We start from the raw sequence: 17012 nt of genomic DNA, 5'->3' as shown, positions 1-17012 counted from the left end.
GCCGGGGGGTAAATTAACTAACATTCCCACAGAAGCTAATCTCCATGCCTCTACTGTGACAAGATAATAATAATAAAATAAGGGACAGCAGCTCCTCTGGCAGCTAAATATGTATCTACCTGCCACAGCCTGAGGGACTCACTATAACATTCAAAAATGCATGGATTTATGTCTAATTGTTTAAAATTGTACTGTACCGTACTGATTATGAATTGTAATATTGTAATATTAGATTAGAGCAGGAATACGCTGCACAGTGCTCTGGCATCTTGTTCCTTCTGCTGCTCAACTCATAGGCTCAACGAGTCACTCATAGAACTGATCTGGTAGGATGACCGATCCAAGATGGCGGCCGCATTTCTCGCGGCCCAACGTTCGATGCGGCATCTACTCTTTATATGTCTATGGTGTCAAGTAGGAAGAAACATGTAAGCCCTTCTGTTTTGTGGCTTCCCATTCAAAGTAAAAGCCTGGGACTTCCCTGGTTTATAGATAATAGATGTTTCAAGGGTCTTGCCCAATGTATTAATCCATTCAACTGATCCTGTTCACACTTATCATCACAACAACAATTAACATATTTTCTTGTTTTTATTTTGATATATAAACTGTAATTGAATCTGAAGAGGGACTAATCTGGATCATGTATTATCCTGTTATTTCTTCGTAATCAACGTATTCAAGACAGGTGGCCGTCCCACATAGAGCTGGGTGTGTTTGATGTCCCTGTCTGTTAAAGGGAAGGTTTTTGTTGCCTTTGTGTGCGCACGATTGCTTGATAAATAATGTGTATAGATACTATTATTATCATTATTAGAGATATTGCGACTGCTGCTGCTCATGGAGGAATTGTTGGGTCTCTGTAAATCCTAAATAAGTCATAGACTGTGGAAACAGTTTTATACCGAAGAAAATAAAAGTGAAAAGTAAACATATCTGTCACCAAATGTCACTATTGTACAGTATGACTGTCTGACTTTGATTTAGGGCAAGCAGCATTTTCTCTTAGCGTAGTATACTCAACGTCGCGAGGGTGACGTTTTATTTTGAAAGAATTAAACAGGAAGTCTTCGGTTCCGATCAGCGGCTATCCCTACGTCATATATTAACTGCCAACACTAGTAACTCTTAAATTATCATAGGAAATTGATACTTTTAAGATTAATGCGTATCCATGGGAGGTAAGAATAAACAGCGAACTAAAGGAAATGTTCGGGTAAGTACCAATTTCTGTAAGTTAACGTTTAAAGTGTTAAAGTAACGTAAAGAGTGCTAGCAACACGAGCTAATGTAAAGTTCACGTGAACAGCTAACGTTAGTTAAGGCTACGTGTGGCTGTGTCGTCCCAACTGTTTCATAATCACAACGTTTCCGTCTGGCTAATGTATATAATACCACACTTTCCTCTCTCGGTACTAGCCGTCCAGTAGCGGCCGAGCTGCCGAAGTCCTGACCCGGGAGAGTGGTATCATCCCGGGGTTTGTGGGCTTCGACACAACGGTCACTTCGGAGCTGAGTTACGTCCCCGCTGTCCACGGCGCGGAGGAGATAGATAACCTGGTAGACGCTGATTTCCGTCTGGTGCTCAGGAAACTATCCAAGAGGGATGTTGTCACCAGACTGAAAGTGAGTTTAAACTTAAAATAACTGTATGGTATGCTCATCACACATTTATAAAACACCGAACATAAATGTAAACATAACGCAAATTCTACAACCTACCACTTAAAAAAAATATGAAACACTGTACATTACATTACAGTACATTACATTAAATATGAAAAGCAGCATTAGTGTGACTTGACGCTATGTACTCTTCCCAGGCTGTGCAGGACTTTGGGTCGATGTGCCAGGAACGGGATGCAGAAGAGGTTAAAGGGGTCCTGCCGTACTGGCCAAGGATTTACTGCAAGATATCAGTGGTGAGCTGGTCATTGACCACTTGCATGAAATGCATTTTTGAATCAGTGTCACATTACTTTTAAACAATTCTGGAAATAGTGGATCTTAAATCCATAAATAAACACTCCTTACTACTATCGACTACTTCTATCCCACCCAACCACACTCAAATTAATAATGTCTTCATCATTTTGTTTGTCAGGACCATGATCGCCGGATCAGGGAGGCCACCCAGCAGGCATTTGAGCAGCTGGTGCTGAAAGTGCGTCGCAGCTTGGCCCCCTTTCTAAAGAGCTTGATGGGCCACTGGATTCTGTCCCAGTGTGACACTTACACACCTGCAGCCTCTGCTGCGTGCCAGTCCTTCCAGGCTGCTTTCTCACCCACCAAACAGCCGGAGGCTCTCAGCTTCTGCAAGGATGAGATCCTTAACGTGAGTAGTAGTGGTGACTTTAGTGCGGGCAAGGGCATTTGTAATCTAACAAACAAAATTTAACATCGAATTGTTGTTATTCTTATATTGCAGGTACTTCAAGATATTTTGTTAAAGGAAACACCAGAGACACTAAGTGATCCACAGTAAGTTTATCTTATTAGATTATAGTCTCTGTGTCAATTCCCCTTACAGTGTAGGCAGTCGCAACAATAATACATTGTGTCAGATTTTTTGCTGAGGCACTGGTTCCCATTGTTCTCTAGAAGTGTGACAGAGGAGGAGAGAGAAGGCAAATATGTGCGCATGCTGACTAGTTCTCTGTTGGGGGTGAAGAGACTGCTCTCTCTGCTGGTCCAGAGTGACAGGACAGCCCTGGAGGAGAGACTAGCACATCTGCTTAACTCTGGGAAGTTCTGGAAGTACAGCAAACACAAGACACCACAGGTACTGGCATTTAAAAAGACACCTGACCTAGTTCACCTGTAATATGCACATCATACATACATATATATATATATATATATATATATACACATACACACACAGACACAAAATGTTGTAGTTTGCAAAGATTTAGATATCCCAATATTTATACATATGGCATAACTCCACTGTTAAGTAGCCACCAGGTTCCCTATAATTCCAAACACCCTGAAAGGATTTTTGAGTGTATTTTGAGAAAGTATCTGAATTTATCATTAGTTTCATGGAATTTTTGTTAATTGCTCTTGTGAATGTGGCTGCATTTACATTCAAAACCAAAGTGTTAATGAGAAACATCCTTGTTTGCACACACAGATTATGTAGAAAAGTTAACTACATCTGTGTAGTTTATATTTTGTTAACGATATAAAGATAAAACTGTGTGATGAGTTAAATTATATGTATTTGTACTGCCAAATTCCACATAATATACATACAATAGTCTGTTATGAAGAATAATGACTACTGTTGGTTGCTCCACAGGTGCGAGGGGCATTTTTTGAGATGGTGTGTGCTCTGTGTGAGTTCACTCCAGGACTGGTTCAGGCTGAAGCAGCACGGCTCTGCCCCACGGTTCTCCTCAGCATTGATGACACAGATCCTGTAGTGCTGCCTCCTGTGTGGGAGGCTGTTCTTCATGTTGTGTCTGCGATACCTGTAAGCCTCATGTTGTGTCTTTGATACCTGTAAGCTAGTGTTTAAAAGATGACCTCACATGCACTGTAATGTTAATGCCATTATATTGTCAGGTGTTCTGTAATGTTTTCCTCCTCACTATGTTATTACAGTAGACTTGATAGTAGTGCAAAGAGGAGTTTTATTAACCAGTATATACCAGTGTATAAATGTTGAATTCTTGGTTGTCCCAAGTTATAGTTGAGTGACATCTAATCTTCATTTTTTCTGCTCCTATTTCAGGATTGCTGGACACATGTGAATGCCAAGAAGGGCTTCTTACCTAAACTTTGGGCTCTACTAAAAGAGGGTGGTAAAGGCATGGCTAAAGCACTCCACCCTAATCTAATGCCGCTCCTCAGCCAACTGCCTGAACAGGTCATCGATCCGACCATGGACTTCTACACCACCTTCTTCTCTTCATTCATACAAGGGTAATTCATTTTTCTACATACGCCTGGGACGCGTGATAATTCAATATTATTATTTTTCAAATTTCAAGGGAACCTTATTTTTGACCAATATGCTATTTTTTATATATATAATTTTAGAGAAATTCTGTCAATTCTTTGCAAATTTTAAATGTGATTTAAGAAAATTCATAATTTTTGATTGCTACTTTAAACATTTGAAGCGTTTTTCCTGATGTAATGCATAACAGTGGAACGCTTCATTGCACTGAGTAGTAGTTTGATTATTTTTTATGTGATTTTGCACTCATTTGCCATATCAAATGTCTCTTTCCACACTCTATAACCTGTAGTGTCCGTGTGTTTGTCTCAGCCTGTCTAGTGAGCGTGCAGCAACAAGCCCATCGGAAAGTGCAGTTATAGTGACTTCAGTTGTTGAGTGCTTGAGGTACTGCATGCTGCACAATGCAGAAGAAGAGGAGGGACAGAAAAAAACAAGGACCATGCTTATTTCCCAGCAGGTGGGATCACAGAGTACTTTACCCCTAATGTCAGATCTACTTAAGTCTCTGTCTGTCTTAAATTGTTTTGTTGTCTGTCTTTTTGTAGCTCCTGCCACTACTAGAAAGGGCTCTGGGAAATCCCTCCCTTCAAAATGGTCCTCTTTTCCTTTTAGTCACTGAAATGCTTGTTTCCTGGGAGAAAAGAGCGGGCCTACATAGTGAAGAAGAAGCTCATGGCAGCAGTGATGTCTTTCAAGGGCTTCTGGCAGACTTCTGGGAGGAGCTTGGTCTTTTGTTTGTGCGTTATGTGGACACAGAGGATCCAGATTCACAGGCTTTGGAAGGGGTAGCCACCTTGCTGCAGGTGAGTTTGATTTTAGGGAATCTCTGGTTCAGACATAAAAGGATACAGCAGATCAATATGGCTATCAGAGCAATTCATGTCTTAAAAGTGGCCAAAGTGAAACACAAAACAAAGTCTAATACATCTATTCTCACTTTCTCTTACGTCTCCAGGTAATGCGCTACCCTGAGAGAGTAAAAAGAAAGCACGTCCAGAAGAAGAAATCTGTCAAGATCTGTTTCTCGACATCAGAGGACAATGGGAAAACTGGAGTTGAGCCTGATGGTGTTGAGAAGCCAGTTCAGTCAGTGTCGGAGCTGGTGAATGAGAAGGCATTTGGGTCCCTACACACACAGCATTTTGAGGACATAGTGTGCCAGCTGGCACAACTGTGCCTGGTGCATGTAAATGAGAAAAACTCTGAGAGACATCTAGTTTTCCTCTCCCTTATCCTGCAGTCCTTCCACACACCCAGGGTTTTCAGTGTAAGTCATATTTGATGATTACAAATAAGACTGTGTTTCAATGTTAGTCACTTTGAGCTATGAATTTGACTTTGTCATGGTCAAATATGTGAAAAATGTATACAGTTAAAATGGACGAATTCAGTATAAAACCTTGTGGAAAACAATTGTTGGCAGTAATGTTAAACATTTTTTTAAATTTTTAATTCATGGCCTTGGACATGCAAAATCACTGGTATGGCCCTTGGGATTAAATATGGAAAGTATTTTTAAAAGCTCTTAGAATTCCAAGACGCAATTCATGTTTTCCCTATACTGTGCTTGTCTTAGACATTGGTTGAATTGGAGGAGAAAATAACAGACGGTGAGCAGAGGGATGAGATGACTGTGAAGAATCCAGCAATGCAGTTCTTGCTGGAGCGGGTGGTGGTGTGGCTGTCTGAGAAGGGGTGCACAGACACTGAGCATCTGGTGGAGATGGTCTTCAGCTCACTCTACTGCTGCAGTCAGCAGGAGTCCACTCGTATCCTCAACCACATCACCATGGTAACAGAAGATGCAGATGTCACAACATGACCTAATTCATACCTTTTAATGGGCAGCTGTTGATCTCTCTTGTGTCATAGATTAAATGTGGCTGTTGTTTCTACGCTGACATCCATAATCTTCCCTTTGGTTTCTAGATGGATTTACAGTGGAGAGTCATCCTGCAAATTATACAGAGGGTATGTATCTTCTGTTTACACAGATCAAAGTGTGTTATCTACCTAAACATTACCGTTACAGTTATAAACACCTGTGCTACTATCTATTCTGTCAGGCATGTACAGATCCTGAGACGCTTAAGAGTTGTCATGATTGGCTGAAAGGTTCAGTTCTGGGCGAGCAACTCCTGGGATTAACTGAGGAGCTGTGCAAGGTGGGACGCAGCACTTCTACCTCTTCTACCAGCAACCATAGTTGGACACTTATCAGCCTGGTCCTCTCTCAGCACCACCACAATGGTAAACACAGACGCACACCAGCAAATGTTTTTTTTTTTCCATCAGTGGAAAAGTACATTTTTGCTGGATTCTTGAGGTTCATCATTTGTGGATTTCCTTACCTGTCATCAAACTGTATAATCGATGCGATCTGTTTTTACTTGCGCAGAGGCTCTGATAGGAGAGGTGTACATGGAGAAGATCTTAGAGAGGCTCCACGCCACTCTCTCTGAGACCAAGTGTCTGTCAGACGCAGGCAACATGGAGCCACTCATCTGCTTCATCTGTGATGTGGCCTCCACATTCTTCTCTTCTGTACAAGACTGTCTTCTACTTCTCTCCGCTGAGGAACTCTTGCTCACAGTCTTCCAGCTCACCGCTCAAGATCAGACACACACTCACCTATCTGGTAGGCATTTGCGCAGTGCACAATTTTTTTAGGGAAGCTAAATAACTAATTTTTGTTCATTTTGCTTTCAAAGACTCACTTTTAGATAAGTTAAGGAAAGTGTGTGTGGCCGGCGTCCAGTCATTGGTCCAACACTCTGAATATGAGGTCAAGGAAGGTGGTTTCCTGCACAGCGCAGCCCTTTGGGTGACAAAACAACTACTCACCGTCTCTCTGGATATTAAAAGGTAACAAAATACCTACTGTAGTTTTTAAAAGTCCACTTGAGTTTGACAGTAATCTGTTCAGTGTGTCTGAATCGGTGCTGCCTTAGCTTAAGAATCTGTCCCAAGGCTTTGCTGTGGTTCTAGCTAACTCCTCTTGGTGTTTTGATTTAGTTTGCAGGTTCTAATTTTGGCTGTACAGAGCATTGTGGAGACAATCATCTCTGTCTGCGATCAAGATTCCCCCCTCCTCGTACAGTTCTTTACAAAACTGACACCCAGCCAGACAGAATGGACAAGAATCAGACAAGCCTTGCCTCCTCAGGTGAGCCAGCCAATCCATCATCCGTACTTAAAATAACCAATTCTGGTACTGCCATACATTGGTTATGAAGAACTTGCTTTGTAAGGAATCTGCTTAAAATAGATTGTCCATATAAAATACTTGATATGTATTTCTCTGCAGTGGATCAAAACCCCCTTACTGTCCAGCCGTCACAGAGGAGTTTGCGACAAAATCTCCATGGACAACTGGAAGTTTAAGGTCTCAACCAGGCCACCAGCCCATCTATGTGCCTGTGCTTTGTTAGGGAGGGTGGCCTGGACTGTTGCATTCATACCTAGTGACAAAAAGGAGGCAGAATGTCCTTCAAACTTGCCAAACCTTAAGTACACAGGTACACACACAAACACACACACACAGGAAAGTTTGAGTAACTTTGTGTCTATTTTATTTAATGTCTATGTCAATCCATGCTGCTGTTAATTATTTTATATGTATTCGTTAGTTTCAGAACTTTTATATGCACTGCAGTGGTGTAAGGAGATAGAGTACATCCCTGCTGATCACAACCTGCTGACTGACTCTGGGATGTTAGGAGTCTTCAGCCAAGTTCCAGTGAAAGATCTGCTGGGGACACTCTATTCAAGGTGAGCTGCACAAAGATCAACACATGTAAGGATTTTCTATATAAACAGAGCTTTCATGGAGTCTCTTCAAAAGATATTTTTATGCAATCAATAAAAATAGCTGATGACGAAAAAGATCCATTAAAGCAATGGAACACACGGAACAATGATGTTTATTTTCCTTGGCAATTAATTGAAACAATATCCACTGAAAATAAAGTATCTTTATTGTATTGTTAACCTGCAGGTCAGTGGAGGATGGAGGTCTATGGTCTCTGACTCTAGAAAACTACATCCACACCAACAACTTGGCATCCACTCACAGTGCAACTGTGAGGAAGCTTTACGGCAGTGCAACCAGGTTAATATTTTTTGTGTTTATTTGTGTCATTTTAAATACTTTCACTTCATATGTTACATGACCACTCGACCCGTGTTGTATGTTGAAAATTGTCTGTGTTTGGTCAGTTTGTTCCCAGTGTCTCAAAGCAAACTGAGCACACTCCAGGTGCTCTGCCCCACCATGTCTGAAGAAGACAGAGAGACTCTTGTTGCTTTGGCAACTGCTGGAATAATCAACTGGCAAGAGAATGATGGTGAGAACACACACTCACACACACAAAAATGCATACATGGTCATGTTGGCAAGCAAACAATGATTTTGGTGCTGTGTGTCACAGATGTGTATGGGTGTCTTGCGCTGCTGCTCTGCTGTCTAAAAACCAACACACAAGTAGAGGAGGAGGTTTTGCAGGCTATCCTGGCCACCGTGTTGGAGTGGAGGAGCGGCAAGGAGGACTGGTTCCTCTTTAGCAGGTAATGTAATCAAAAAACACGCAAACATTCACATACTTTATTATATCCCTTGAAACAATGTCCAAGTTAAGATATTTTCCACTGATATATCCAAATTTGTCACATCTTGGTATTTCAGTGATCTGTCTAAAGCAACTGCAGAACAGTTGAACCTTGCTGTGGAGATTATGCGTTTCCTGTCCTGGCTGGTGACTCATTGTCCGACAATTCTTGGCAGCAGCCAGTGGGACTTCTTGCTCTGCTCTATGTTAGCCTGGTTGGAGGTGAGACATAGGTCATACATGTTGTGTTGTTTTCTGACTTTGAGATCAGAGGCCAGCTTTAGAGTTTTGCCGCAGGGTGGTTGCTTCAACTACTGTGCTGCCCCTGAATAAAAAATACAATTTTTGTTCCTTTTTCATGGCTTGCCCTGATGCATCTTTGAATTTCAGACTGCCAGCGAGAATGTGAGCAATCTATGGAACCCATGGGTGCAGTTGTTTGTGTGCGAGAATGCTGCATTGATAGTGAAGCTGAACCAGTTCTTCACGTCATCTTCACCCGATGTACTTGAGAAGCTGCCGTCTGAACTAACTGCTGAATGGAAAGACTTCTTCGTAGAAGGAATCTACAGCCTTCTGTTCCCTCTGCCTATCAACATCACAGGTGCGTGTGTGGATTTTAGTGGAGGTGGTTATGACATCTCTTGGAAAAAAAACCTACTAAAAATCAAACACCAAAACAATAAAGTTAATAGTTGTTTTAATTGTAGTATATCACTAGGTAATATGGTCGTTCCTAAGTAAAGAACTTATGTGTGTCATTGCAATATATGTATACAAGCAGTTAGACACATTTCTGTCTGTTTGTTGTCCGAATGCAGATGCCTTCAGTGAACCGGATGACCCTGTGTTCCCACTGGCGGTACTTCAGTCAGTCGGAGAGGCTCTGACATATGTGCCTGTGCAGCAGCTAAAACAGAACTCTCTGCCGCCACGGTTCATAGCAGACCAGAAGACAAACCTGCCAGAGCCCCTCCAGACACTCCTCAACACTTTCTGTCCTCTGCTGCTGTTTAAGGCCAGGCCTCTGCAGATCACCGTCTACCACTTACTAGAAAAGTAAGAGTTTTCTTTGAGAGTATGTATCAGTGCACAAACAAGGGTGAATTTTCCTTAAATTAACAGGAAATAAAAGCTGCCCTAATACTGTGTTAAATTAAAGTGTTACAAGTGTTACAAGTAGTGTTGTTTTGGCCTGTTTTACTTTTTGTCTAGTCTAGTTTTAGTCGACTAAAAGTCTGAGCGTTTTAGTCTAGTTTTAGTCGACTAAAAGTCTGAGCATTTTAGTCTAGTTTTAGTCGACTAAAACTTATGACAAGAAAATTGTATATTAGTCTCTTTTTAGTGATGCAATTATATTTAATCAATATAATAAAAGTACCTAGTAGTATTGACGAAACCAAGATTTTCTTTTAGCCAAACCCATGCAGATATCTTTAGTTTACATGCATGTACAGATCTAGAATAAGTAATCCAATTTATGTTGATGCCAAATTCAGTTCAGTGTGATTTGCTCTGTGAAATACAAAACTAGTGTAAAAAGTATTTGGCCAACAAGGGGCAGTTTAGTGCACTTATAGAGTGAGTCAGTCAGGTAGGAACTAAAAACACACTTTACACACTCTCACAAATAAATACACATACACAAGCTAGCCACGTGCGCGCACACACACTCACGCTAGTCTCTCTCTCACACACGCACGCACACGCGGGCGCACACACACACACACACACACACACCTCCAGTGGCTAACGCCATTGCTAGCGTTAAATACCGACACATTAACCGTAGCCTCATGTCGCATGAGCTTAATAAAACGGAAAGTATCGTTACGTTTTGTCTTGACTTACCTAAATGTCATTATGGGATGCCCAGAGGTGTCTCTTAAGATCCGTGGTGTTTTTTCCTGTGATTTTGTGGCTGCATTTCTTTCTTTTTCCACAACACATTCCGTTTTGCTTTCCACGTCTGTGTAATGAAAGTGTTTTTTCTTTTCCTCCCAAACACGACCCCCGGCTGGAGCCACACCTTGTTCTCCTGTTTCTTTAGTTGTCGCTCACCCTAACTCTAATGTTACCGCTGACCCACAGCAGCGGCAGCTTCAGAATGCAAATAATGCGCGTTTGGGGATTGAGGAAGTGACGTCGCCCAGACGCGAGACTGGGAGAAAACTACAAAATAATTATAATAATAACGTGACAAAACGAGACGAAATAACGTTGTTTCGTCTCGTTTAGTCACGTTATTATTATTTATTATTTTCGTCAAAGAAAATGAAGAGACATTTCGTCTCGTTTTTATTCGTCAACGAAATTGCATTATATATTTAGTCTTAGTCATCGTCACATGCCCAGCATTTTCGTTTCGTCTCGTCTAGTTTTCGTCACGTGATAGAGGTTCGTTGACGAAGTTATTTCGTCATCATTTTCGTTGACGGAAGCAACGCTAGTTACAAGTTGGGAATGATTTCTTTATGCTTAACACAATATATACATTAATATAGATCTTATTGTCAATCCAGGGTCATGCCTGAGCTGCCTGAGTGTGATGGAGAAGGAGACAACAGCAAGTCTGATGATGATAGAGATGAGCCATGTCTGTAAGTAAATGTAGGATATCATATTACTGGTTTCACGCATACGTAATGATAACTGTATTTTAGGCATTGTTGTGTGAGTTCTTACAGTAATATATTTATGTATATATACATATACATATATACATGTATATATATATGTGTGTATATATATATATGTATATATACATATGTATACAAATATGTGTGTATATATATATATGTATATATACATATATGTGTATATATATATGTGTGTGTATATATATATATGTATATATACATATATGTGTATATATATATATATATATGTGTGTGTGTGTGTGTGTATATATATATATATGTAGATATATATACATATGTGTATGTGTGTATATATATATATATATATATATATATATATATATACTTAAGTTCTGTTTTTAAATTATTCTTACAGTTTCATTTTGTTTCTCTGTTCAGTTCCCCTCCAGCATCTCTGATGGCCATCCTGTCGACTTGTGAGGAACTGTGTGATAGCATCCTGGCAGGGGTTCAAGTAGGAGAGTTTGCAGTGGTCCAGCCTCTCAGTGTGGAGTACTCCTGCATCCTGGGGTACCTGTTGGCCTGGAAGCTTCTCGTGACTTTTTTCAAATCCTCACCCTCCCATGTGAGTCTTAAATCCATGTTGGTCTTTTTTTATTGATTTTGACTTGTAGATTGGGTGTATGAAAATGAATGAGGGCTGTTAAAATTGGCCAAAGATTAGAATTAGAATTATTCTGAAAAACACCGGTTTGAATGTATTCAATTATCTTTTTATGCACATTATGTCCACAAGAGGGCAAACCAGTACTGTACAATGGGAGACATAACTACCCGTAAAGGTATTTCTTTTCAACATAGACATGTTTTTTAAAAGATCTACATACCTATACGTAACAAAATAAATAATAAAATAATGTCCTTTACCCCAAAACCTAACCATAAACACCTATCTCTCGCTCTAGAGGATGTTACACCAGTTACATTGCAGTTACGTAGCCTGTTTGTACTTTGGTCAACAACTGAGTCTCTTAATGTTCTCTGAATTTGTCTGATGATTGCAGCATTAGTACTTACAAACAAAAGTTCCTGAGTCTCTCCAGTTTGATATTTTTGTTGCCTCCTTCTTCACCCTCAGATGTTTGTCTTCTTTCAGTTGCCCCAGCCCCATGATAGCAACATGATCAACACGCCCAATCGATCTGACCATAGTTAAAGAGACCCTGCACCAGGCAGCTGAGTTATTAAAGTGTTGGGAGCGATCTAATATTCATTTTCATGATTCATCGAATGTCTTTTTAAAAAAAATATATCTTCTAATTTAGAATATTAATTGACAGACCTAGAGTGTATACAAGCAAACAAATGAAAATGTTCCACAGGGAAAGTGTTCTTTAAAGTACTGTCACAGTATTGACTACTCTTCTGATTTATTTCTAGCTGCGAGCCCATTATGCCCAGTATCTCAAGAGAAGCTGCTCCCTTAACAAGCTCCTCCTTCACCTCTTCAAACTGATGCCTGAGAACCCCATCTACCCCGGCCAGGGGACAGAGACTAAGGAGACCAAAACCTTCTTTACAGAGAGCCAGTCTCTGGCTGTTGACAGTAGGTAGCACACATGGTTGTTGGGTGTGAAATTTAATCAAGCTTAGATTAACCTACCTGCGTTTCTTGTCCTTAGATAGTGAGAGTATCGAGTGGGACCTCCCTCATTTGGCTTGCAGTGTATACTACAACACAGTGCAGGACCTGCCTGCTATGGTGCGGCTGTGGTGGAATGGCCAGGAGAAGAGAGTGAGCGCAGCTGTGGAGAAGTTTACTATTAAATACGTCAGCCCTGTTCTGTCAGCCCAGGAGATCTCATCTGTCCACTCCAGCACTCAGATGTTTGACAGCATGACTGTAAGTAAGCAAATGGATTGGTTTGTGCGTATCCACAAGTAGTTATGGGATATTTACCAAAAGACTGAAAGATCCCTAAAAGGGCAAAGGCAAATTATATTTTTTTATTTTATTGCCCCAGGTGAAGGCCCGCTCAGCAACGCGGGAGGTGATTGCTACCTATTCTGTGGATGACATCTTCATTGAGTTGGTGATTCAGCTACCACAGAACTACCCGCTAGGCTCCATCACTGTAGAGAGTGGGAGGCGCGTGGGAGTTGCCGTACAGCAGTGGAGAAACTGGATGCTGCAACTGAGCACCTACCTCACACATCAGGTAGAAACACAAACACACAACAGATAGAAATGCAGGAAGTTGGTGTAGTAAGCAGTGTCTGTTCTTCAACCTGAAGCCAGATTATATCCCTACCAGTTATATAAGTGCTCTTGAGCAGTACAGGCCATGGGCACGGTGAGGAAACCAGATAAAACAATTCCGAAAAAAATATAAATTTGTGTTTGTGTGTTCAGAATGGCAGCATAATGGAAGGCCTGGCTCTGTGGAAGAACAACGTAGATAAGCGCTTCGAGGGAATAGAGGATTGTATGATCTGCTTCTCTGTTATCCACGGTTCCAACTACTCACTGCCCAAGAAGGGTTGCCGCACCTGCAAAAAGAAGTTCCACTCAGCGTGTTTGGTGAGCTATGTGCCAATAATAATAATAATAATAATAATAATTAATAATAATAAAAACAATTGCATCCAGTTGTGGGCTGTCAAGATCTTCAGTGTTAATCACTTACCATAACCGACAAAGAACAATAGCGCTTTATATAGACTAGCTGTAGTGTGTCTATATAAAGTATAAGTAATCTTACAAAAAGTTTTTTCATTTTTACTGGGACCTGATTGAAGGCATAATTCATAAATCCACAGCCCACTACTGATTGCATCATACACTTTCCATCCTACATCTCACAAATACCACATATACAATTGATTGCTTTATAGTTTAAAGTAAACATACTTTGCTTTGTTGTCATCTTTTATGCTAATACTTTTTTCTCATCTTTCTACAGTACAAATGGTTCACATCCAGCAACAAGTCCACCTGTCCATTGTGCAGAGAAACCTTCTTCTAACAGATCGGTTGTGATTTCATGAAAAAAGGTTATTTAGATCTAATTTATTAGATCACAATAACGGTTAAAATTCTTTCTCAGAGGCTTTCAATGACTGAAAAGGCTGCCATTATTTGGTACAGAGAATCTTGTTTCATGTCCTCAGTGGAAGTCTGGACTAAAGTACAGTAAAAATCGAGTGATAATTATATTCCTGGGACTTTTATGTCCATATTCAGCAGAGCGAGTTGTTAAGCTGTCAACAGTTTGTTTATACCAGTGCTTTACTGTGCTGTATATATGCAGCGTCGGTAGCTCCCTGCTGATGTTTTTCTGTTATTAATGGGTTTTTATCTTTTTGTGAACTTAATTTTTTTTATAATTTGAAACGTACAAGTGTGTAGAAGAGGCTGAATCACAAAGTCTTGAAAACCAAAGCTGGCCAGGTGCTTTAGTCATATACAGTATAAGCACCTGTCGAAATGACTCAATTTACAAACTAAAACAAAAACATGGTCTAAATCTTGCAACAGAATTCACAATATCACAAATATTTCCTAATATTTAGGAGTTTAAATAGAGATTATGTCTGGTTAGGGATACTTTATACCATTATGACATGGTGAGATCGCCTATGAAAAACGGGAAAGGGAACATCTTTCGGTAGGTTTGAATTTCAAAATGTCAGTGCTCACAAATATCAAACCCTAATACTGTCCCCTGTGCCTGTATACAGCTGTAAATGATGCTGGAAAGTGAATAAAATACGTCTGGATGAATATTATTGGCTAATGGATGCAATTTGTCTTTGATTCAGCACTTACTTTAGAATGCGTCGAACAAAACTTGCACATGGCAGACTGATATTAATTGAAATGTGTAGCCTACTTGAACCATCATGTATGCTTTACCCTGCGTACAAAATACTGTATGTTTGAATGCTGATCTGAATGTGATAGATTACAGCATTGTACTACCATCACTAGTCTATTATGAGTCCTTACATACCGTATATACTACTTTGTAATGGCTTCGTATAACAGCACTAAAGGCTGATCTGGCAGCCTTTCAGGATGCTACAGTTCCCAGACCGAGAACAGAACAAAGTACAGTGTGTACATTTTCCCGATGACTGACTCGTGTAATACAGAACAATGCATATGCAGGAATATATAAATTTGGCACAAAGACTGTTCATGCATATTTTTACTTTGTGCATACACATACATTTACATTTGAATCCACAAAGTTGTATACATCTGGCCCCAGGTGTATTGTTATGTTCATGATCCATTAAATTCCTTTGCCAAAGCTAGCCTCTTTTATTAGATAATGATGTTAATGATCATTATATAGGATATTGCCGTTTCCAGGGCTTAATTCTGCAAGTATAAAGATTTAATGATCATCAAAAAGAAACAAGAAATGTATGCACACCTATTGGGACTTCGTTAGAAATTTGCTATGCTAAGGAAGTGACTATATAAAGGTGTATATAGGTCAAAAAATGTTAACATTTACGCTTTCATTCATGCTTTCACTGTATCTTACATAACTTTATTCAAAGTCAACTGTAATGAAGCCCAAGTGCCTTCATGAACTGTTATGTTAACCTGAGCCTCCAATTACAGTTATATGGTATTTCCATATAACCATTACTGTAAATTAACCTGTGCTAGTTTCCAAGAAAAGACTGTAATTAGCCTCAGCCTGTGACTGCTGGCACCAGACTGCTACGCTCATTTATCTTGAGTCCACCTCCTCCTCAAGTTGAATAATTTATGTGTGTAATGGAGGCTTGCTTTCATCACAGTCGTTCCTATGGAATTAATTATGACAGATTAAGCATGATCAATGAATAAATCCCTATCAGTTGGTCTGCGTACATGCGTGAGTGCAAACTTGTGTGCATTTGGAATTCATTATTGCGGTCAAAATATATCAATATATACAGCCAGCATCCATCATCATCCGCCCTTGACCTTTTTAATGACCATTGATCTGTTTGCCAGGCATAAATATTTATACTGAAATCCCGTCCCTCACGAGTTTCCACACACTCACACTCACACAGACAACCTCAAATCTTATTGCTCATTATCTGCTTGATTAAGCAGTGGTGCAAATGTTATGAACTACAATACAGTCCTGTGTGCAGCCTATTCTTTCTATATTAGAGGTCAATCCCTACCAGAAGATGGCAGCATAAGCACAAGACACGGCGGTGAGAAGTAAAACTACTATTTGAGGAGATGTGTACATATTAACCTGAAAGAAAAGAGATCATTGTTCTGGACTATCCTGGGTGATTATATTCCCTATAAAGTTCACATTTTTAGTGTTGCATTTTCTGTCTCGTTGCCTTTCAGACAAATGTTTTTCAGTTCATCCAAATAATTAATGAGGATTATTAAAAGGGAATTAATAAAGGGGCCCCACAGGGATTATTAATGTGCCATATTTAATTACTCAGATGCATTTAATGAATACATTCAGTGACAATGGTGAAGCATATCCGATCTGACAGTTGGAGACCCAGGTTAAATGTTGCTAACACACTTGACCCTGAGGATATAAATACAATTTCATTTCCAAGTTGGGTTGTGTGTCAAATACAAATAACAATAACAACAGAATGCAATGATTTGAAAATCATTGAAACTCCATATGTAATTGAAAATACCACAAAGACAAATGTTGAAACATTTTTTTTCTGTTGCATCACCTCTTCTTTTATCAAGGCTTTGTAAGATTTTGGGAACTGAGGAGACCAATTGTTGGAATCTTAAAGTATAACATTTTCCCATTCTTGCTTGATGAAAGATTTCAA

At 39.9% G+C, this 17012-nt stretch overlaps 1 protein-coding gene across 1 annotated transcript; it reads left to right on the top strand.

Moving 5' to 3' along the window:
- The first annotated feature begins 1083 nt into the window (after positions 1 to 1083).
- ltn1 (listerin E3 ubiquitin protein ligase 1) lies at positions 1084 to 14897 on the top strand. The gene is made up of 32 exons (XM_083926756.1): positions 1084 to 1216; positions 1420 to 1626; positions 1824 to 1922; positions 2105 to 2335; positions 2429 to 2481; positions 2602 to 2782; positions 3305 to 3478; positions 3740 to 3930; positions 4280 to 4427; positions 4516 to 4773; positions 4926 to 5237; positions 5547 to 5762; positions 5900 to 5941; positions 6037 to 6220; positions 6369 to 6608; positions 6682 to 6835; positions 6986 to 7136; positions 7278 to 7488; positions 7600 to 7741; positions 7968 to 8081; positions 8189 to 8316; positions 8401 to 8536; positions 8655 to 8799; positions 8968 to 9181; positions 9399 to 9636; positions 11100 to 11177; positions 11616 to 11802; positions 12618 to 12783; positions 12860 to 13080; positions 13202 to 13396; positions 13591 to 13758; positions 14141 to 14897. The coding sequence occupies exons 1-32, from the start codon at positions 1175 to 1177 to the stop codon at positions 14201 to 14203; spliced, it is 5289 nt and encodes a 1762-aa protein (XP_083782882.1). The 5' UTR covers positions 1084 to 1174; the 3' UTR covers positions 14204 to 14897.
- Positions 14898 to 17012: the final 2115 nt, after the last annotated feature.

This window comes from Echiichthys vipera (assembly GCF_963691815.1).
Source record: "Echiichthys vipera genome assembly, chromosome: 14".
NCBI lineage: Eukaryota > Metazoa > Chordata > Actinopteri > Perciformes > Trachinidae > Echiichthys > Echiichthys vipera.
The sequence above is the reverse complement of the archived record's forward strand: the minus strand, read 5'-3'. Positions and strand labels throughout refer to the sequence as shown.